Below are 24,037 nucleotides of genomic sequence, written 5' to 3' on the forward strand. Positions count from 1 at the left end.
AAAACAAGGTCATTGGCACTAATCGAATCCTAAAGAGAATATTGCTTCCTAAGAGTATGAGCTGGCAAAAACATCTGTCTCACCCACTAGATTCAATCAAGATAATAAACATTAAGTGTGGAGAACATATGCAGACCCTCTGAAAACAACTAGAAGCAGGACTTTTTGCATAACTACATATGTGAATGGAACAAAGAGATCCTTTGTAATGTTGAATAAAACCTTCAATGCAGCCATAACAATTTGTCTTTTCCTACTAACCCAGTCATCTCTAGAACCTTTCAGTCCACAACCACAATTCAGGCTATGAACAACCGCAGTATATTCGTTCCTTAAAAGGATGGGATTTTCAGTCTTGAAACAGTTGTTTGAGAACCCGAAATCCCTTAGAACTTATAGGCCTTCAAAGTTCTGCCCAATATACCATTCTGACTTCCATTGAATTGAATAAGAGGATTTCTTCTATTTCTGTGGGTTGAATAACTTAAAAGATATCAAAATTTTGGAGAAAGAAGAAATCTGCATAGGAAAGTTTTTATGAGGCAAGTATAAAGTAAGAATGATAGCATACCTCAAGCATCATAACCCTTGATTTGTGCCGCAGAACCAGAACATGCTGAAACTGTTACACTTCTACTCAAGCAGCAATGATCAGGGGACAAGTACTTTCGATTCTCTAGTTGGCCTGAATTTTGATAAAGATGTCAACTAGAAGGCTTACTATCATATTTACATTCTTACAACTAGTGACACACCTGATCAACAAGCAAAAAACCTCTCTATTTCCAAGCCAACAGTGAGATTGGCCCCTGAGCTACCACTATTTTACGCCACGTCAGTCCATATCACATGTAAGAGCAATCTCAGAAACAGTCTATACAATCTTATAAAGCATTGAACTTTGTAAGGCCTTAACATTGAGATAGGCAGAGCGAGGCAAAGCTGACATTTGGTCATTTTCATTTAAGAAACGATTAAAGCTTCAAAATACGAATCTGCAGTTCTTTGTGCCTGCAATGCCCAAAGAAGTATAATGAAGAACAGAGAAAAATGCTACAAAGAATATGACAGGGCTTTCTAAGAAAAGACATGATGGCATATTATCGAGTTTGCTATTACTACATACAAATTAATAAATAAATAAAAGTCACAACAACCACATGTATCACAGGTTAACTGGAGAGAGCAACTTGTTAAATTAGCAAAATAAGATGCACAATATCAGTAGTATTTATCATCTGAGCAAGTGCTTAGGTCCTGGTGCCTCTTAGACTGACAGTGGCACATCCCAAAAAAAAAGAAGGCCAAAGAGCAAAATGCAGAACATGCATCCACAACTGTGGTGCCTCTAGCATCTCCCTTTCCCCCTTCAACCAGCCAACCAGCTCCCTTTCATCAAAGCTTCAACAACTAGACATTAATAACTATTTAATAACAAGGAAACATCTAAAAGAGGGCACAAAGAATGGTTGAAATGTTTAAAGTTAAACACCTCTGAACAGCCAGATTACATAGAACAAGCCCATCTTCTATACTAATACAGAGAAATTGAAACTTGTCAATGAAAGTTCAGTAGAAGAACAAAAGGGGTAAATAATAAACAATAGTTGGAAACATCAACAATATAACTTTAACTCATTAAATTCTCTGAACAAATCATTTATAAACAATTGATAGACATGCTAATGAGCACACAAAAGAATGAGACTTGACAAGCTACAAGATCATTTACAAACAAATCAATCTACGAAACAATGTTACATGAAAATGTGACTGATTCTGGATGATATCAGTCAATTTAATCCCCCATCTACCAATTCCAACTAAATTCTTTTGGGATTAAAATCCTCTAGCTGAATTCTGCCAGACCTCAACAGTTTGCTGATCCTTCCGGGTCATGAACATCTTGTTCCCTCCAAAAGCCATGTTGGTTATCCTGGAACCTCCCATATCCTTCATTCTCCCCATTAAATTCTTCCTGAAGAGCCTGTCATCCTCCATCCCATTTTTACTGCTCTTCTTAGAGCCCACCACTACCTCTGACCATAGCTCTATGTTGCCTCCCTTACTAGAAAACACTTGGCTTCCATGGCTTTCAATCTTGCACCCAGAACCTTCCTTCTTCCCATTAACCACTTTCTTCCTTTCACCAAGAGGAACCCATGGATTCTCTGCACCTATATTTCTCAAATCCGCAAAGAACATCCCGCCTGTATTCACACCAACTTTGAATATTGCTGATAAGTTATCAGAAACTGTTACATCCGAAAAGCAATCAACATTCTCCTTGATTTCCCCAACTACATTCCCAGACCTTGTATCCCAAAATTTAATGTTACCCAATACTCCTGAAGGTCCACTGTGAGACCCAGACGCCATTAACAGACCATAACCCGAAACCCAATTCAATTTCGTGGCCGGTATTGCTGAATTAATATCGGCACCATAAATTTCATAATGACCAATCTCATTAACAGGGCTCAAGCTATTTAAATCATAAACCATAATGGAATTTGAGTTCCTCCGAGATGATTCGAAACTAGCGAAGAGAAACTCAGGTGAGGACCCAATTCCTTGCACTGTTGAGCCAGTCTTAGTCACATTCTCCCAATTGAGAGTCTCCTTCACAAACCCGTTTTCAAGGTCAAGAATTTGGAGCCCCGAGAAGTCAGTTGCCCCCACCGCGGCCAACCTCGGCGATATCGCTAGCATCGAATCGACAGCGGTGAATTGGGTCAAAATCGTCGACTTTTTCCTGAGCGACCAATCAAAAGACGTGATTTTGCTGCCGTGAGCTACATGGACCGAGCCAAACGGCGTCGTGGCAATTGCAGACGGCGAGTCTCGGCCATTCAAGGGCAAAATCAACGACTTCTCGAGGTTAAAAGCATCAAAATGAGATGGGTTCGATAGCGAATTCATCAAAAACGTTTCGATGCCATAAAATTGGGATTCGAAAATTAGGTCTTGCAGGTCTAAAGCTTTGGCCTTTGAGGGCAAATTACCTGTTCTGAGAAGCGACAGGAGAATCGAGAAGAGGTCCGGGTCTCGATCAATGAACGGCGGAGCGAGTTGAGCTGAGGCTGACTCGGAAATTCGGGAAAAGAGCGAGTCCGGACCGGCTAGGTTTAGAGTTTGCTTGGTGGTCTGGAAGAGCTGGCCTCCCACGTCTATGGTCACTATGTTGGACTCTGACTTGATTTTCTTAAACCCATTTCTGGGAAGCGCCGATTCTGCTGAAGGTGGCATGAATTTGAGCATATTTCCCTAATTGCCTATGTTCCTCAACCACCCAGAAATGAAAATTAGTTAGAGGAGAAAAAGGTAGTATTGGAAAATGGGAAAAGAGCGGTGGCAGTGGAGGTTTCAGTGGTGGTGGAGGAAAATGTGTTGTATATAAAGGGTTTGGGAGTTTTGGGCCAAAGAGAAAAGGTCGCTATGAAGCTGATTACTTCTAGAAGGTAATACCGCAGACGTTTTCTGATTTTGTGGTCAACTAAAGGAGGTGGTAAAATAACAAAAATCTAAAAATAAAAAAAATAAAAAAAATTTCTCTTTCCAAAAGTCCAAATTTTATATTTCTAATTTCACCATATGTTTCGGCTGTGTTCACATGTGAAAGAAGTTTCCTATTGGAGGCATCGAAGATTTGCAAGTCTAGAGGTCAATGAAGAGGGGCAAGAGAATCTTGGCGGCACACGTTGTTTACTTGGGCAATTTGGTAATTTGACTTGTTGTTTGGAATAAAAGAAAATAGCTGTTGGAGCCGTCCAACTTGGACCATCTAGTAAAAACCTGGTTTGGTTTGATTTGGTTGGAAATAAATTTGAAAAAAATAAAAATAATGGCAAGTGTTGTTGGTTCAAAGTTGAATTGAAACTCAAACTAGCAAGAATCAGTATTGACCAATTTGCTCTAATCAGCTTTCTTATTCTCCTAACATGAAAGTAATGGACTCTTTCCATCTGTTATGAGTTGTAAAGTACCAGCTTTTTCCCCCGGAGAGAGGAAAAGCATCTGCTTATCGAATATGCCTTCTAGAACGGTTATTGTATCAATTAAACGGTTCTTCTTTTATAATGAATAGAGAAAGTTATGGATCGAGAACTTAGAAATACAGAATTAAAAAATTGAAATCAGATCAACTTCAAAACTCCTCTATGCACTTGTCCATGAAAGTGGGAAATCACTTTTCAGGTCCATATATTACTTCCCAAAATAAAAAGTTGATGGTATAAATTATAATTCAAAGAAAACTGTAGTCTCTAAATTATTAAGGTTTATGCAAATTCGTGGTTTAGAGCTTGTATGCGAATGATTTTAGGAGGATTAGAATATAATCACCTCAAGTGATTTTAAACGATTATGGGAGAAGCGAATCACTTAAAACCACTTAGTGACCTCAAATTACAGGCATAAAGTGACTACAAAATGTCATGGTTTGCTGAATTTTATAATACAATATAAAATGAGTTCCAGCGTGCAAATAGACATGAGTGTCATGAAGAAGATTAGCAGTTGAACCGGTAAACAACAACATACCCTGTATATTCCATAAGAAAAGTCATGAAGCAAAGAGGGGTCAAAGATAAACGCAACAACATTATCAATTAGCAGTCCACTATTATTTATTAATGTAATCCTTCTTATCTACTTCTATTGTAATTTAATATAATACATCAAACACATTAACCTTCCAAAAGTTGACACTAATCTCTGTGATTTTATACTATCCATATCCATACTTTGTCTCTGCACAGCTTCTGAGCTTGAATTCCAGGTCACCATGTACAAAAACAGCCTTAGACCCGGCTCAGTCATTCTGTAAAAGACTTTCCAATCTAAAACCCAAAATTTTGTCTGTAATTTGAGGCCAGTGTAGCATTAGTATGGTCCTTGATGTCAATCCAGTTTGGAAAACTAAAATCCATGTTGTACCGCAAAATTCGAATTCAAAAGCTCCACAGGATAGGGAGGCATCAAGTGAGATGCATACTAGCTAACTAACACCCGGCTGCATCATAGGGAAGAACGACCAATTCTTTGTTGGGCCATTCTCCTTGGCATCAACCTTCTCATTTGCCCACCAGTCAGAGCCAATAGAGTTACCAGAATCTCCTCCATCTGGATTGTCAAAATTAAATTCCTTGACAGAACCAAGCGTGATGGATCGCTGCTTTGGATGCAGTTGTGCCTCCTCCCCATCCGCCACGGCTTTTTCTGCTGCATCATTGGATGTCTCACCAACAGGGCAAATAGAACTGCTTACTACTTTACTAGGATCTTCTTCGCTTTGGGCCTTCTCTGCATCTTCTAGAGATGTTGATACAGCTTCAGCTAATGCGACTGGCTTCTTTTCCACGCATCTGATAACTTCTTCAGAACTTAACTCAAATGAAACTCTGTGGTTGATGGAAATATCATTATTTCGACCTCTATTGTTTGATCGTGGATTTAATACAACCTCAGGGGTTTGAGGCTTTAGAAGAAAACCATCAGAAGATGTGGACTTTGCACCATCAGGGGTTACAGAACCAGATCCTAGTCTTGAACCCCAATCACGGGTGGAGAGAATGTCGAGGTTCAAGAGCTTGGGAGGATCACCTGTTCGGAACTCCAGAAAATGATGACCACGAGCAGCAAACTCAAGGTCAGGGAAAGGAGAAGAAGTACCAGAACCTGAGATGCCTGAACTTGGTGATATAAGCTGACCCACTGGGCTTCCAGGGTAAAGTTGGTAAGATTGAAATTCATAGTGAGACAATGGGAATCTCTGACCACCTTCACCATTCCGGAAGTGAGGATCAAGCAGCTGAGCAAATGGAACCTCAGGTGATGAAGGTGTAGTCAAATGAACAGACTCAGGAGGAGGAGTAAAGGGAGCAGTTGATGGCTCAGTAGTGAAGGTTGAGAAAACAGGAGGTGAGACCAACTGGGTTTCATGAGCATAAGGACCAATAGCGAAAATTGAGGTAGGGCCACTAGGGGAGTACATGCTGGCAGTGAGAGAGAAAAAACCAGCTGGTGATTGTGTGGCAGAAGGAGGTTCTGATTGAAGAAATGATGCAGGAGAGGACGGAGGTGCAACAAAGGGAAGTACAATGGAAGGTGTTTGGATTGGATTTTCAGCTCTAGGAGCATCACCTCCACGGTCTGTTGTTTCTGGGACAAGGACAGCATGTCCAATTCTCTTTTTGTGTCTTTGAAATCCAAAACACCAATACATGCTCCACCAGCTCCCCCATCTTCTTTTCTGCATTTAACCAAAGCTCATGATTAAAGCAAACCTTTAATACAATAAAAACAGCATCAGTTCTCTTTTGACACTACTCTGACAGTAATTACAAACAATTTGAGTCAATTACAGAAGATCATTTCAAGATGCCAAATCCAAATGCCTGTTGGGTCACCGAAGAACAATTTATATTCTCAACTTTAAGTGAGATTTAATAAGCATTTGTGGTTCCTTTTTCATCTGCTTTTATGAATAAGATAAGATGCACATCTGTTTGACCTTTTACTCATTTATCTATCATTTTTTTCCTTTTTGTTTACTTTTTCATCAACAGCAATATCCCTTTCTCTCCCTGCCCCGCCTGTCAATCCTGACTCATTTCCATTGCAGAAGCTCGATAATTATCAATTAAACCTGAGGCTCCCAATGTTAACTAAAAACTTTGTTCTCTCTACCTAGCTCTGCCTCCACTACAATGACAAATTGAAATTCAGAAGGAAACATTTTTTCTTTTTTTCCCTTTCTTGTTTGTTTGTTTCTTTCTTCATTTGGCCGTGAGTGAGAACCAATGGAAAATCACTCCAATATTCCCAAGGAAAATTTCTTGTCACTTCTATGATCAAACGGCTCAGTGATCCTCAAAATTAACTTAGTCACCAAAGCTACATACTTTTGCATAAAGCAAGTCAACTCTTAAGAGACAACAACCCACCAGAATTCTATGAAAATTTTCACTTTCAGAAGCAGCTCAATCAATTTCGAAACCAAATTTGCCTAAAACGTAGCTCCAAAGGAATTAAACAGTACCCAGTTCATAAAAATCCAATCAAATCAAGAAAAACACAGATTTACAGAACACAGCTGGATCTTAAATCTCTCACAAAAACAGAACAACAAAAAAAGAATCAAAATTTAACAAGACTAAGATTCAATACTCGAACCATCATCCAAACAAGGTCAAATGAACATAACAGAATCGACCACAACGAAAAAGATCACATTTTTCGAAAAATTTACCTGAACGGTGGCTTGAGGCACACGGTTCTCGGCGGCTGCGATCGCAGAAGCAGCTGCGTTTATAGTCTCCAAAGCGTTGTTCCCAGTTCTCGACTCTCCATTCACACGTCTCATCTCCGTTTCTCTCTTTCACCGGAAATCGCCGGTTTTCATTGGACTTCCGAATCCGGCCGAGAAAAAGGTCGAATTTTCTCGTGAAAATTGAGCCAAACAAACAAAACAACCCAAAAGCTCGAACAGGAAACGAAAGCAGAAATCTTTCTTCTTGCTGAGACAAAGAAGAAAATTCTGACTACTTGGGATTTCTCGAAGATGAAATCGAAAATGAAAAATATGAATCAAAAATCCGTATTTTGAGTCTTTGAGATTTAATTTCTCTTACTGCGTCTGTGTCTGTGTCTGTATGTGCGTGTGTTATGTGCAAAAGAAAATTAAATATATAATTTTGATATTTTAGTATATTTAATATTTGGCGTGACTGGTTTTGAGGTCAAACACGGCAATGACTTTGTTTTGTATGTGATTTTCGAACACCCCAACTTTAGCTTAAGGTTTATATATTCGATTATATTGGAACTAAGGAAATCTTAAATTTACTGTACTACCCCTGCTCATATGATTGTTTTTTTTATTTTTTTTTTATTTTTTGTGACTAAGAAAATGGAATACAACACAAAATCCCGGCTACAACTACTACTAGTGATCAGATCTAAAGGCAAAAAGGCTGGTCCCAACCCTAAAAGATTGTACGGAGCGACTAAGAGAGGCTAAAAACTCTACTATGAAATTCATCTCTTTATACACATGATTGAAAGAGATCTCCTCAAACGAAATTTACCAAATAAAGAATGTCGCGAATAATTGCATAAATACGTAAGCGTAGCACCTAATCCAAATATAAATTTACTAAGAACAAAAACATCAAATATTCTTTGTTTAAAGCGCAAATTAACCCTTCTTTTAAGGCTTGACCCACATCTAAGCACACTAGTTTTGCCAAAATTTCTAGCACCAGCATAAAGAGGAGAACTTGAACAATCTGAACAAAACCAAAAGGGTATTTCAGCATAGATGTGATGCACATCATATATCCATATGCAACAGTAATTACTGGTGGGGGATGAGGGCAGTTTTGTCAATTACTGTACTACAAGGACAATTAGTGATGGTGTTAGTTGGAGATTAATTAGTTATTTGTTTTGTTCAAGGACTGAAAAGGTTTTAGAGGTATTTTGTCAAGGTGCGAAGTGTGCACGTGTGGCCATCCAGTTGTTCTTGACGATGATGATGGCTTTCTTGCGCAACACCAACAGCCCCCACTGCCTAATGAGAGTGGGGCCTACGTCCCAAAATTCTCCCCCTTTACCCGCCACTTTAAACTAACTTGCACGGTTGGTGCATCTCTCACTTACCCTCCCCTACCCTTTTTTTAATGCCTTTACTTCCTACGAAGAATCTTTTGTGAATTTGATGCCCTCAAAGAGCCATAAAAGCCACCCCCTTTCCTCACATAACCAAAGGGTTAAAGGCCATGTAACTCTTATGCAAGTGCGGATCCAAGATTTGAAAGTCGATTAGATAAAATTTAAATTAAAAATTCAAAGATACGAGTAAATTTTATTAATAAACATAGAAAAATATACTTAGTCAATATACATAATAAGCATTACTTTTAAATGCATCTTTATACATAAATAAAAGTTTATAAAAAATAAAAACAAAACAAGTAGTAAATGCAATGCAATAAAAAAATAATAGCATAAGCTTGCTTACCCACAAATATTAATATCTTATCAACAAATAACCAAAACTCATATTATACAACTCATTTTCATATCCTAAAAATTAATAATAGAAATAATAAAAATCCAATTGAGAGAGAGATAAAAATAATAAAAATCCAATTGAGAGAGAGAGAGAGAGAGAGAGAGAGAGAGAGAGAGAGAGAGAGAGATCACAAAATGGGACGGGTAGTTGCCCGACCTGCCCTCCACATAGGTCTGCCCATGCTTTCATGAAAATAATGCCAATTACAAAATCTTATACTAACATCTCCCTTCTTACTTTTCAACCTTTTCATTATTATACACGGATACATACAATCGCTCTCAAATTATATGTATCTGATCACTTTTCATTATTATACAGGGATCCATATAATTACTCTCAAATTATATGTATATTTCAGATGGTTAACATAAGTGTGAGGGCTCAAATCTAGAACGTCAAAGTTTACAAATTTGTGTCATGGCCGTTACTATTGTAATTTTGGGAATTTATTATGTCCGATTTATATTTAAGAAGTCTAAGTTTACAGTTTACGTTAAAATTGTCACTTTATTAGTGAATTACTCTCGTGAATTTCTTTAAAATAAATGAATTCTAGGTTTCTATCATTCAAGCTTTTTGTTCAATCCCATGTGTGATTGTGTCAAAAGCATAATCATTATCAATACCTTGAAGGCTTGGACACAAGCACCCACTAGTAGGCATATTATTTACCACCACATATTTTGGAGGGTAAGAAAAAATGATTATAGTTTTATCTAAAAGTGGGAATAATGGGTTATCTAATATGCTTTCGAGGTATGTCATTACTCATTAGTATGTTTTTAGAGCATCTCCAATGGAATAGGCAAAAAAGTAGGCAATTTTTATTTGTCTTGCCACATCAGCATTTTCATACTCAAGGGAAGAGGCAAATGAGTAGGCAAAATATACATACTCTCTCCAACAAGGCAATATTGACTACTTCAAAGTGAAGAGGTATATTGGGCCCTACTTAATTTTTATAATAAAATATCATCTCCAATCTCTCACCTACTTTCTATAAAATATAATAGTAAATGTAAAATATAAAAATAAATAATATAGTAATAGTTTGTAGACTAGCATTGCTTAATCCCTTGGACTGACCAACTTTTTTCATGAGGCAACTGAGTAGGCAACATGCCACCTAGGTTTTTATAGTACAATTTTTCCTATTTCATTTGCTTCTTCCTTTGGAGATGCTCTTAGTTCACCATATTTTAATGAGTGACCAAAGTTTGGTACAAAAGGAAAAAGGCTTTGGGATACCTCAACTCAACCGGAAATTAAGTTTTAAAAGCTAAAAGCAGTAATAAAGGGCTACTTTTGACTCTTAAGAACACTAATTATGCAGAGTTGATTGGCATTTTTTTCACATTATTATTGCAGTTCAGGAGTTAAACTTTTGTTGCTTGGTCAAAAACAAAAGCAGAAGAACATGGTTGGAAATTTTGGAACCTGTATATCCTATGATATCGACCCTTCTAAGACTTTTGGAAAGAAAAACCTTTTTTATATGTCATACATAGGTAAGCTTTTTCTTGCTAGGTCACATCTCACGTGCCATGGGCGTGACCATTCAAAGTTTCCAATTAAAATATTGAGTAGAGACAAGTGTCTACCATACCCTACTTTTTTTTCTTTTTTTCTTTTTTAAAGAAGCTAAAGATATTTAATTGAGAACTGTTGTTTTGTCTTGTGTGGGTAATATAACAACAATAATAGTAAAATATATTTAATTGACAGAATCTCACACCTAATATTCTAACAGTAATAATTTTTAATCCAAAAGTAACATTGCAAAGTAAGAAAAGGACTAGGGCCTAACTTAGGCAAGGGCCTCTGACTGTCTTCTATTACTACCATGCTATGGGTTTTTAGTTTTTATCAGTAACCTAACACAGAAACTGGCTGAGTGAGAACTGAGCAAATTTATAAAATATTCACTTTAAATTGCAAGAGATTAGGAAACACTAGCTTTGTTATCATCTTTGAAGGAACAAAAACTCTGAAAATTGCAGTTTTTTCTTGGATCAAGTTAGAGACAGATGTTTTTTTCTTCCCCATCTGATTTCGGTTTTGAGTAAATGAAAAACCAATAACCATTTACATAATTTCTAGAGACAGAAGAAAGAAAAGAAAAGGAAAGAGGAATTTCATAACTATCACTTGTTTCAGATATAATGGTAAACAAGCAATTCTAATAGTATAATTGTAGAGAGTAACATGATTATTGTGAGGACCCTTTGTCCTGGATAACAAGTCAAGATGATTATTTCTCTATATTACAGGAAAGGGAATGATACACATGCATGCAGTTTCTCATCCAAAACCAAAATTTTAAGTAGCCAAGCTCTTGGAGGCAATCTCAAACACGTTTTCGGACAGTCCATTGGTAGACAGTATCTTCTCCAGCTGTGCCTGAAAACACCACACCATGTGTTCTATTACCATGATGCGCCCGAATGGAAAAATATCGATATTGCATACTAAAGATTAATCAATGTTTCTGTTCGGACTACATTATGTTTTGCAGTTCGAAAAACAACGCAATACCCAGCAAATGTGCTCTGGAAAAGATAAGAAAAACATGCTAGTAATAAGAATGACAAATTGTTACCTTCGCAAGATTTTGCCGGGTTTCATCATAGCGCCTAAACCTTGAGAAGGCCGATACCATGCGGGAGGCCACCTGCAAACAATGACCAAGGACGTTATTAGGGAAGAAATTACATTATAACAAAAACCAAGCAATTGATAATAAGAAAGTGTCCTTCAAGAGGATTCTCTGAAAATACCTGAGGATTTATTTTATCTAACTGCATCACAATTTCTCCCAAAAACTTGTAGCCTGACCCATCCTTTGCATGGAAATTCACAGGAGAACCGCAGAAACCTCCAATGAGTGAGTACACTTTGTTTGGGTTGCGCAAGTCAAATGCTGGGTGGCTTAAAAGGTTCCTCACATTCTCTACGTTACCGGGAACGTCAGACATGGCTTGAAGTGCAAACCATTTATTCACAACCTAAGGAGAGGAATACAAAATTACAACAAAAGAAATGGGGAATCTTTTAAGGGTTATAAGTACATATATGCTAAACAATAAAACATTTAACTAATTAGTTAAACATACAGACATACTGAACAAGAAAGCAATTATCACAGAAGGAGGAAAACTATGGGTAGCGTTAGTTGTAGCACTAAGTTACCTTTTTTTTTGGGGTCAAATAGCACTAAATTCCTTAGTACGCAAAGTTAAATTGAAAATTGTGAAAAATGCAAATCATAATAACTAAATAAATAAAACATCTGATATCGGATAACAGATGGTGATTTTACGAGACTTTCAGAAATTGCTTGGTGAAGAAAAACAGAAGTCTGAGCAAAATAGACTATAAGCGACTATCATAGAGCATCATGAGTTCAATCTTGCCCTACAATTAACTTGGGAAATTAAAATCACAGAGCATTGGGTGATTTTATTCCATTAAATAAATTCCTTACAAATGCAACTTAACGACAGGGAATTACAGGTTTAGTGAACATTAAACAGGTTAACATTCGTTGCATGTATGTAATGAAGCTCAGACAAACATACACACGGGGAGGGAGGGAGAGGATGATGCACACCAAATAACTAACAAAACAGAACTCATTCTAGCAATTTAAGGATTATTAAGTTGGACAGAGTTTTACCAAATAGTCCTCCTGCCACTTGCTATAGAAGTCGGCCAGAATATCATCACGAGTTTTGCCAGGGTTTTGTGCTATTGCTGCTAAAGCTGCAAACTGATCAGTCATGTTTGTGGCACTCCTATACTCATTCAGCACAAGCTCAGTACACCTTGAATCTTCAAGGGATGCAAGATATGCTACAGATGAAACAAAATATAAGCAGAGTCAGTCCATGAAAAGTTAACTTCGCCGATATTGAAAACATTATGTTTCAAAAGAGCAAAACAGACCAAGAGCAATATTCTTCAGAGCACGCCTGGCCAAATTAGGGTGGTCAAACACATACTCTTCGGTGCTCCTGTTGTTTTCAACCTGTGAAACATACAAAGTTCAAGTTGGTTCTTTGTAGAATAGAAAAAGTAAACAAAGAACATGATAAATTTATCTACAGAATTCTAGGTAAATTGAAAAATGTCATACTGTGCTAAGAAGCTCTGCTTTCAGTTCATGGGCAAGCTGCTTCCTGATAAAAGTACGAACGGCATGAACAGCATCAGGATCGGCAACTTCCATCATGTCCATTATTTCTCCTTCACCTGGCAGAGTGATTGCCTTTGCAACAAATTCCTATTCAACCAAAGGCAAATATAGTTCACTGATACATCAATTCTCCTGGGCATTACAAAAAGATTTGAAAGGAAATAAAGGGCCCCATCATACTTTATCCAAGCTTAAGTCAGATAGTATGCTTCTGAGTCCATGCACAAACTTTGGATTCAAAACCAAAGGTTTGTTTTGTTGAAAATCAGCAACCAAATTGAGCATCAGCTTGCGTGCCAGCACTTGTCCAGCCTCCCAGCTACAACACAAATATAAACAAGAAACATATAAAAAATCAAACAGAGGTTCATCTAATGATAATGGAGTTTTACTGCTTTGCAAAAGACAAACCGGTTGAATTCATCTGAATCATAAGCAAGGAGTAAAAATAGATCACTATCTGTGAGATCAGTTTCTAGACGAATAGGTGCACTATAGCCCCGGAGCAAAGACGGAATTGGCCGCTCAGATACATCTGAGAAGACAAACTCTTCTACTTTCTGCATAGGAGAGTAAAAGCATATCTATTAATATGGGGAAGACTGACCAGCAAAAACTTGCCATGACTATTTCTCAAAGAGGTAGCCAGGCCATTCCACTACAAGCATTTAGTGTCCATTTAGAAAAACCAATTTTGCACTCCAACACCTCTATGTTTCCCCAATATACATCATAGGGCAAAATAGTGTTTAAATAACTCAAAGACAACAAATTTTATAGCTTTGTATTTAACATGTTTGAAAGAGATTTCAGTTTTACAAGTTAGTAACCATATGTCCACAAAAAAATTTCTGTAAGATACAGTCCAGCTACTAGGAATACATAAATGGGATACCAAGGATATTATTGTTTTATAAACATAGCCCCTAAAGGAGGGAGAGAGAGAGAGAGAGAGAGAGAGAGAGAGAGAGAGACACACACACACACACACACACAATATGGTATGAGTCCAAATAAAGATGTTAATAATTTAAAGAAAAGCTTAAGATGGAAAATCTGAGCCCAACCTCCGTTACTCTAAGAACAGTTGTGTAGACTGGCTGACCATTGTTGGCAACAGATTGCAATGTCCCATCATGATGCACGGAGGAAAGAGGCACCTCCTTGCCGGTTGAGTCGAGCAAACCTACTGCCACAGGAATGAACATGGGTTCTTTAATGGGCTGCCCTGGAGTTGGTGGTACCTCTTGACTGATCATGTCCACATCAAACAGAGCCAGTTAGCAGTGCCACCAAACAAAGAGATAGATAAAGACAACACAGAAAATTATGCTCTCTTTATATACCTAAACTTCAAAGAAAATGTGCGGGCTTCAGCATTGTAAGAGGATGCAACTTTGACAACTGGGGTCCCAGCTTGTGAGTACCTACAGTTTCATAATACTCCATATAAGCACTAAACCCATAAGAAGGAAACTCAAAGTGTGGTACAGATAAAGATGCACACCATAGTAAGAAATTAGCAAAATCTGCTTTGTTAGCATCTCGCATGGCAGCAAAAAAGTCTTCACAGGTTACAGCTTGTCCATCATGTCTCTTGAAGTAAAGATCCATGCCCTGAAATGGGGGAAAATAATATAAATTGACTTTGCAAAATGGTCAACCTCAGAATATGAAGTATATATTGTAATCATTCAAGGCTTCTCAGTCTTACGTTTCGGAACCCTTGACTTCCAAGTAAAGTTTTGTACATCCTGACTACTTCAGCTCCCTGATAAAGTTGGGCCGTTAGAATAAACCACTGACACTAGCAATAGCTTTTGTGCACACGCGTACAAGCACAAAGAGAGAGAGAGAGAGAGAGAGAGAGAGAGAGAGACCTTTTCATACACCTGCCAGGAGAAAATGGAATAACAAAGGATAATTAGATATCTTCTCTACGATTTTAAAAAAACAAACAAGAGATAAAAAGAATAGTTGCTAGTCCCTACCGTCACTGCAAGTAGAAGTTGGTGAAGGCCCAAAAGTAGAATCATTTCCAACATGGTTGCACAAGAAACCCAAATATCTCAATATTGAGAGCACAAATTCCTATGACAACCAAAAAAATGCAGCGACCTTTACAATAAACAAATTATTGGAGAAAGAAAACTTGCCTGTATAGAAGTTATCCATCTGCAAGAAAGAAAAACAAAATGAATATGATTTGAAGGCAATAGTTAAAAAAGTACTAGAATATGATAACTATGAATGAGCTACCAAATAAAAGATCATATCTGACCTTGATGTAAGAATGTGGCCGCACAGGATGAGCCATGGGACCAGCATCCTAAAAGACCAGAAAACATATATCAGGACTTCAATTTGGCACATTAAACCACATCCTTAGAACATCAAATGCAAACCCGTGCTCAATGGATTCACAACTCAACTCCTAAGCTCATCAATAGCATGATATAAAATAGAAAATGTCGATTAGAAGTTCTAAAATTTAAATAACCAAAAAACTGAAAAATAAAAAAACCTGTGGGAACTGATAATTTCTAAGTCTGGAAACATCAGAAATCCGCTTTACAGGGCGACTCCCCATATCAGATGAAAATTCCTGCATATTATGAATATCATAATGAGCAATAGTCCCCACGTCACAAGATAAAATCTAGAAATATACTCTTATCAGTTTATATGTGCCACTATGCCTTGGGGTAAAGATAAAAAGTTATACCTGATCACGGAAAACAGTCAGACCCTCCTTTAAGCTGAGCTGAAACCAATCACGACATGTCACTCTGCATATATGTTAAACATATTCTTGTATTAAAAATGGTTGTGGAAACCTAATGTGTGAACACACAACCCACTTTCAATAGATTACAGACTTCAATATAAATATCAAATCAGATATTGAGAAAAATAATTGGATAACATGGACAGGTGAAGGATGTAAACAGAAAAAGGGAAACAAAGCACATAGGACAGGATGCATATTCTCCAAAAAAATAATTTGTAATGCTGGTATACAAACCAACCTGTTGCCAGTCCAGTTATGGAAATACTGAAAAACAAAAATGGATAGAAACAAAAATTAGCATTAATTTGCTCTCTGCCATCAAAATCAAAATTGACAAAGCATGTTGCTTTGAGTCATTATTTTATAGATGTGAAAAACAAACCTCGTGGCCAATAACTCCCAAAATGGCTGCATAGTCTGCATCAGATGCAGTTTCCGGAGATGCCAACACAAGTCTGGAATTGAAGATCTGTAGAAATTTCTTCAATTGTTATAATTTGAAACAATAATATGGAACGCGGTCATTATCACAAAATTAGATTCTAAAAAGGAAACATACATTCAAACTCTTGTTTTCCATAGCTCCCCTGATAATCAAATAATAACCAAAAGTATCAGTGATTAAACAAAAGAATGAATCAAGTTAAAGAAACGAAAAAATTAGTCACTTTCCACAATAAAATTTTGAATTTTAGATGTCCGCATACTTGGTATTTTGTCAGAAAGAAAAATAAAACATACATGTTAAAATCTGGAACAGCCACAATGTTGAATAGATCCAGGTCATACTCAAGACCAAAAACCTAATAGAAAAATAGTCATGTGAGCAGAGCACAATAAACTTTGCAACCAATATCAATAAAAACTTTATATCAAAACCAATAATCTTTATAAACATAAAGAAACCCACATCCTCATCCCACTTCATAGCTGCCTTAAGTGAATACATGGCATGTGCAGTTTTTGGCACATCTTGAGCAGGGGTCCAAATCCTCAAAGCCACCTTTCGACCCGAACGAGTAACAAATGTGTCATCTCTGCTCTCAAGCTGTCCAGCAACCAAAGCAAACAAGTAGCAGGGTTTCTTGAAGGGATCCTCCCAAAGAGCAAAATGTTTATTACCCTGAACCAAAAGCACAAGATTACAATGAATAACAATTCAGTAAATATCCATGTACTGCACTTTTTAGTAAGTGATGCTCACCTCTAGGTCTCCCTGCTCTATGAGATTTCCATTGGACAACAACACTGGGTACAACGATTTATCAGCTTCTATGCGGCATGTATATTTTGCCATTATATCAGGACGGTCCTGTTCCAAATGAAATGCAATCAATACAGCAGAAGTTGATTGACATTTTACAACTGGACGACTGGAATATATAATCAATTTACCAACCTGGTAGAATGTAATTTTACGAAAACCCTCAGCTTCACACTGTGTACAGAAATTCCCGGATGACTTGTAAAGCCCCTACAGTAAAATTAATCTACAGTCAGAGAAAAATAATACATTTTATCAGGCATAAAAATTGTAGATATGACAATGTGCACCTCTAATGATGTGTTCTTCTCAGGATATGTCTCTGTTAAAATTTCCAAAGTAAATGTACCACTAGGTAGTGATGTTAGTGTCAGATGGCGTGAATCCAAGCGATAATCCTCCTCCTATCATGGGGGAAAAAGCAATAAGCATGTAAATCATACCAATTCTAGAAAGAGAGAAGGGGTTAGGAAAAAAAGAAATCAGCCCATGGAATATTAATAAGACAGGAAAAGCATGCCCATGATCTCAAAATTCAGGTAAAATATCAACTAAAAGTGGCAACTTAAACTACTACTATTAAGAAGTAGCCTTTCTATGCATTTAATTAAGGAATAAGATCGAGTCAATGCTTGTATTTTTCAGAAAGCAACTATGAAACATTAAGCCGAGAACCAGAATGGCACAAAAGAAATTACATACTTTTAATTCCTTGCTGTTGATTCGAACTGAGAGTAACTTAAGATCTTGCCCATCAAGGACCAAAGGGGAAGAAGAGCCTGTAATACAAAATAACAAAAATGTATTAAATAGCAAAAAAAATGGCTAGGCATCCTTCTTCAAAATCATATGTAGCATAATGGAAAAGACAAGCAATGATCGATGTAGAGCATCACTCCAGAAGAAAGATAGAATTTTATGACGAGCAGAATAAATTTGTTCAAATGACCAAGAAGTTACCACAGTAACAATGACAGAGATTTTTTTTACCAATGAAATACTAAATGAGAAGAGTGATTATGGGACTACCTTCAACTCTGGGGAAGACAGCTATTTTTGAACTAACAATTGTCTTCTCCGCACCAAGCGAAAAATTCAAATCCACCTGAAGTAGTAGCTCCATAAGTACACAGAAGTTCCGCATACAAAATATCAGAGACCAAAACAATATATAGTAATTTGATTTAATAAAGTGTAGTATACCGAGTCAAAGTAGTAGTCAGGCAATTTGTAATCCTTCAAGAAGATTTCTTTTGGTGCACCCATTTTGGATTCTTCAACTTGCTCTGGCAAGGATTCTGTGGCAACTGAGCAGATTAGCCTCCTGCTCCCTTTTTTATCCGTCTGAAATGAGTTCTAGATTTGCACATAATTAAGAAAGTTATAAGAAAGAAACAACTACAAGATTGGTATGGTGCATATTTATACTGGTACAACACAAAATACAAGGGCATAACACATACAAATATGAGTATGTGCAAAGAAATATCGGAACACATAAACAATTTCCAGTAAAAACATTTCAACTCACAGGAAATGAAGTACAAGGAAAGCGATAATTCCTTCGACACTTGACCTGAAAACCTCAGTTGATTAACAGAGTTCAGAATCCCTTCATTTGAATTTTAAAGTTGATAGATAAAAGTCAGCACTGAAACATAATACTTTGGAAAAAAGAAATCACAGAAGTAACCAACGAAAATAGGGGGAAAAAAATAACAAACCTCTGAAGTAAGAAAGCGCCTGTATCTGGAAAGGCTTTTAGATGAATTCCCCAATAAGCTAACACGGCGTGTACATTGCAGCTGAAAAGCCAAAAAAAAACATTCATATACAAGTGAACCAAGGAAAAAAAATGATACTCACGCAATTTTCTAGACAACAATCATTTTCAATCTAGACCATTATAACATGCTCACTCGTGTGATTGTACAACACATGGATATGGCATTCTACACATCCTAAAGAGAATAATAAATAGCAGGCAGGAGATGAAGAGACAGCTAAAGTAAGGATCTGAATTAAAAAATAAAGAGCATAACCTAGTAACCCTCAAGAAGTGACACGACTGACAACCCTTTAACAGATTTTCTAGTCCAGATTTCAAATATGATAACGCGTTTAATTTGGAAATTGAGTAGAGTTTCTCGCACCAGTGAGACGGCTTGCAAGTTACGACCTTTTAATAGATTTTAACACACAGACGACTGATATACACACACTAATCACTATCATCGATTAAACAAATGGGATATAGGCAATCACAGGAGCAGATGAGATCAAACCAAACAGACTCGTCCTTACAACAGCAGAACTCGTGCATGGCAAAACCAACCGAGCCATTCAATTCAAAATCCCAAACAAAGCTACTCTAACACTGATCCTCTTGAATCCCAATAAGGGGTCGAAGTTCTAAACGAAAACCCAGATGCCCAAAACCCAATATAATCCACCAGAGGCTGCAAAGAGGCCTTTAAAACCCTAGATCAAAATAACACAGATGAAATAACAGAACCCATTTGCTCCTCCTTATAAAGGATATATGGATAATGCAAATTATGGACACCAAAATTCAATAAAATAATAAACAATACAAAAATACTCCTGGGTTCAAAGAAATCTGCAAACGATTGATAGAAGAACTTTGAGAGAGAAATTGAATAGTTTCATCTGCATTACCTTGTTTGATTTAATGATCAAAATCCAAAGGAAGGGGATTTAAAACAACCTGGGATACAGAACCAATGATACAGGTACCCCACAGAAGCTATTTATTATAGGACAGAACAAATATTATTATACTAAATTACCTAATGTTTTGTGTAGAAATTTGATGATAAATCATTTTCCTCTTTTTTGGCAAAAAACTATGATGTCCTATTGGCCAATGCTGGGCTGCATGACTGGGTTTAGTATTTTTAATATTATCCCTTACTTTCGTGGGTTTGTTTGTGTTCGATAGTAACTGTATCACTTTTGTTGGGCTTTAATCATATGGCCCAAATCAAAAGGTTGGCTTCTGAATTTAACCAAAAAATACATCCAAAAATTTGATCAATACACCTACCGAGTCATTCTATAGTAAGGGCATTATCTAAGGCCTTTAGTTGAGGCTCTATCTCAAACTAACCAATTTAATCTAATGACTAACTAATTTGATCCAACAGTTAAAAACAAGGCCTCATCTAAGGACCTTAAGGCGCCCTCACTATAGAATTCTACTACACGTAACTACGGTCCCAAGTTTTTGTTTTTAGAAAAAAGATAGACCCAATCTCCAATATTGGATCTAGGTCAGGCCGCAGACTTATCAAGCTAAAAGGTGGTAAGGGAGTGCTACAATGAGGAAGTTGCGAGCGAAGAGGGTTGTGGGAGGGGTTAAATCCCACTATTCAAAAAGAGAGAAAATATTAGACATAAACTTTTTTAAGGATTGAATGGTTGGATTGATCCAATGTCTACTTTAAAAAGCTGAAATTTTGGGCTTTGAAATGGGTTTATGCGAAAAGCCCAAAGATCAATGGTAATAAGGAGTTCTACAACTATGCACTTATTTAGGTTCTTTCATGATGCTATGTGAATAGTTTGTGTGAATGGGGCACTTCATGCATGCATGAATTTGATTTGTAACATTTATTTTTAGATCCTAAATTAAGTATCCTTCTTCAAATAAGTACCAATTTATATAAAGATGTCATCAATGCATTATGCATGCCACACCAAAAAAACCTTGAACCATGAGCATATGAGAGTAGCAGGGAACAAAATTAAGCAGAATGTTTATAGGAAGGACATCTACGTTGGCAGAAGCATAGGTCAATATTGCAGCAAATTTTGTGCTGCAAAAACCCCTTTTGACAGTCTGAAAAAACTATCCTGAATTATTTGCATTATGTAAAGCTAGTCTTTGAGTATTTCAGTGCTACCCAAAATCTATGCAGAGATTTGCTTGTCTGCAAATTTATTATTTAGCAGAAAGCACACTGAATTTTGGGCAAAGGTCCAGCCAATCTCCCTACTTCCCTGCCAATATTTACTACATTTTAGCCTACTCATACTCCGCAAATATTCATACCAAATAAAAATGCTCCAAAGTGCATGCCTATAAATTTTAGAATATTATTCAATGCCTTGTTGTTTGGCTGCTTGCGTTATAATATACACTCCTTGCAGCCCACTTTTGTGTAGAGAATTAACTCAACGTGAATAATTTGACCCCAAAAAAGTTCCTCGGTGTTCCTTTTGAGGGATCCTTTCGTTCCTACTTCTTGTATAAAGTTTGAGCCTATGCCTTTTTCCATATTCATTACTTTGTGTGCCACTTCCTCATAGCTGTGCTCAATTGTTTAATGTTGAGAGAGATAAGACCATTGCTGTAGCCAAATTTAATACAAATTTAAAATTGAACTGTCAAGATGGTTTGTTTAATCTAATTTGATTCAAGTTCCACCTGTCAATTTTGAACAGTAGAAACAAAACAAATTTGGTGGCCTCTTAAGAATCTTGCACTTCTTTCTGTAAGTGTTTTTATTTTATTTTTACACAAGCGATATTTGAAAGAAAATTAAAACTAGTAAGCTACAAGCCCCTTACATTTATCAGTAAACTTTCAGTATAATAACATCTCTCTTCATCACGGAAAAATATTTCAAATTCAAATCTCCCATTCTAAATATAAAAAGTACAGCCAGTACTTTTAACCCAGAGTCGCTAAGTTTATTTGTTAAATGCTCAAGTCTCAATGAACTTGTTCAATAAACAATAAGTTATTGCCACCCAGGCTAAGGCTAATGCTTGATTTAACAAAACAGAAAAGGAACTTAGGCAACTTCCTGATTATGGGCCTCATTATTACAAATGAAAAGCTGTGCTCATTGCATGCTGGTCTTACAAATAACACCAACACTTATTTTTGCACAAAGATTTATCTACCAAAGAAGCTTTATTATTCTTCTGATTTTTCTTCATTTCCCCATCTAACTTTGGTCACTTGGCAACCCGACACTGACATGCATATAATTTTATAGATTTTGACCTCAATTGCTCTAGTTGCTGTCTAATTAGTTGGAACTTGGATGCATTTATATGTTGCTCAAAAGTGGACAAGTGTTTATTGTTGGAGTTGATTGGACAGAACTTAGGATGGTGATGGGTGACAATTGAATTCCTTCCTATGGCCCCCACTTATCATGCAATTTACAAATGCCATGAATGGGCCCTTAAATGTGCATTTCAAATTTTTTTTGTTTTTGGGCAAAATTGAAAATTCGAAACAAGGGTAATGCTTAATGAAATATCTCATATGTTATGCTAAAGAGGTTTTTCATACACATATACTATCGAATTGTCATAGGGATTTGAATTTTAAACTACTGATCTGTAAATAAAAATTATTTTTTATTAATAGTAGATTATTAATTTAAATTACATATCGAAATCGACAGTCTAACAACTTAACACAACACATAATTTAAGAAAACAATATTTTTTAAAATATGATAAAATAATGAGCTTTTGTACTGGCTACCAAACATTAGAATAGTATAAATCGATCTATACTTTGAATACTTCTGCTGTGTTCACAAGCTGTCTACAATCTGTGGGGGCAATGTGATGGGGCAGTTGTGGATTTGTGTTCAACCCCATTTCAAACTTTAAAACTCCTTTATTTTTTTCCTTCCTTTTTTGGTTCCTGATAGTGATGCCAGGTGTTGCAATCTAAGCCACTGATTGCATTAAGAATAATGAGTATGAACAGATCATAGCTCTCCATTCGTGTGCGGTGCCACATGAAAGCATGTGCTCTCAAGAAAGAAGTGGCAAAAGAGTGTTTTGGACTGACGTTGAAAGAGCCAAATCCCCTATGATTTAAGTCAACTTTTAGCAGTTCTTTAATTGGCAGGATAGAGATGTTATCTTACTGCATTAATGATTCATAGGGCAGAGATAATATAACGCGTATCTGAAGACATGGAAAATTTGGTGTGCATAGTTTTGATCAAATAAAACCTCCATTACTTGCCAAAAGAAGAAAAACCTACCCTTTTGCTTGAAACAATTAGCGTACCTATCACTCGAATGGAATTAAAATAATGAAAATGAAAGAAACACTTCAACTTCTATTCATTTTAAATACAAGTCAAGATTAAAAGTTTGATTATACGACGTTCACTATATTATAACACATTAATTAGTAGTAATACATGACGAGTAAAATTTTTACACTCAAATTTTTCTTCAAATATTACCATATTTATAATCGAAATACCTTAAAGTTTCGTCAAAAGAAAATAGCAATATGATTGCTTTGCAAAGTTTTTGGGGGGAGGAATGAGGCATGAGAATTGCCAAACCTGGCAATCTTAGCACACCACATATTAAAGGAATGACATGTTTTGGAACTGTGTGTGTGCTTGTGGTTGTACAATCATGATATAGATTTTTTAAAATCAATTCAGAAATGAATCTAACCCCGTTTCTTTTGGTAAAATGAACCTAAGCCTTTTTCACATCAAAGGGTCCTATGCATATGCTTACAAATACTGGTTAAAATTAGAACTTTGCCCCATCCAATTTAGTCACTCCAACGTTACATCTTTTGGTAGGGTATATATAGTGGTCTTTTGTTGGTGAGAGGGATCACTCATATGATAATGTAAAGCTTTGCTTATTTACCTTCTATTTTGCTGTGAATTATGTTGTATT

The 24,037-nt window shown here is 36.5% G+C and overlaps 3 protein-coding genes across 7 annotated transcripts; all 3 read right to left on the reverse strand.

Moving 5' to 3' along the window:
• Positions 1–1,575: 1,575 nt before the first annotated feature.
• On the reverse strand, positions 1,576–3,491 carry LOC117628417 (BTB/POZ domain-containing protein At5g41330). The gene has a single exon (XM_034360873.1). It carries the CDS (start codon positions 3,259–3,261, stop codon positions 1,840–1,842), a length of 1,422 nt encoding a protein of 473 aa, XP_034216764.1. The 5' UTR covers positions 3,262–3,491; the 3' UTR covers positions 1,576–1,839.
• Positions 3,492–4,502: 1,011 nt separating this feature from the next.
• LOC117628732 lies at positions 4,503–7,693 on the reverse strand. Its single transcript, XM_034361244.1, has 2 exons — positions 7,253–7,693; positions 4,503–6,253 (listed from the first exon to the last, which is right to left on the reverse strand). The coding sequence occupies exons 1-2, from the start codon at positions 7,364–7,366 to the stop codon at positions 5,000–5,002; spliced, it is 1,368 nt and encodes a 455-aa protein (XP_034217135.1). The 5' UTR covers positions 7,367–7,693; the 3' UTR covers positions 4,503–4,999.
• A 3,501-nt stretch (positions 7,694–11,194) lies between these two features.
• LOC117627233 (puromycin-sensitive aminopeptidase) lies at positions 11,195–20,048 on the reverse strand. Of its 5 annotated transcripts, none has more exons than XM_034359201.1 (32): positions 19,598–19,885; positions 19,057–19,137; positions 18,864–18,908; positions 18,536–18,688; positions 18,362–18,437; positions 18,035–18,111; positions 17,623–17,736; positions 17,468–17,542; positions 17,273–17,380; positions 16,979–17,191; positions 16,810–16,871; positions 16,628–16,655; positions 16,451–16,537; positions 16,307–16,332; positions 16,003–16,066; positions 15,802–15,882; positions 15,559–15,606; positions 15,434–15,452; positions 15,269–15,273; positions 15,158–15,169; positions 14,992–15,048; positions 14,785–14,894; positions 14,624–14,704; positions 14,345–14,528; positions 13,689–13,837; positions 13,458–13,596; positions 13,218–13,364; positions 13,028–13,109; positions 12,759–12,934; positions 11,860–12,087; positions 11,682–11,753; positions 11,195–11,482 (listed from the first exon to the last, which is right to left on the reverse strand). In XM_034359201.1, the coding sequence occupies exons 1-32, from the start codon at positions 19,673–19,675 to the stop codon at positions 11,402–11,404; spliced, it is 2,958 nt and encodes a 985-aa protein (XP_034215092.1). In that variant the 5' UTR covers positions 19,676–19,885; the 3' UTR covers positions 11,195–11,401. The 5 variants fall into 5 exon arrangements, with proteins under 5 accessions (XP_034215092.1, XP_034215093.1, XP_034215097.1 ...); XM_034359202.1 differs by having other exon boundaries at positions 19,637–19,812; XM_034359204.1 differs by lacking the exon at positions 19,598–19,885 and adding an exon at positions 20,012–20,048 and having other exon boundaries at positions 11,199–11,482.
• Positions 20,049–24,037: the final 3,989 nt, after the last annotated feature.

The sequence above is a fragment of the Prunus dulcis genome, chromosome 5 (assembly GCF_902201215.1).
Source record: "Prunus dulcis chromosome 5, ALMONDv2, whole genome shotgun sequence".
Classification (NCBI taxonomy): domain Eukaryota; kingdom Viridiplantae; phylum Streptophyta; class Magnoliopsida; order Rosales; family Rosaceae; genus Prunus; species Prunus dulcis.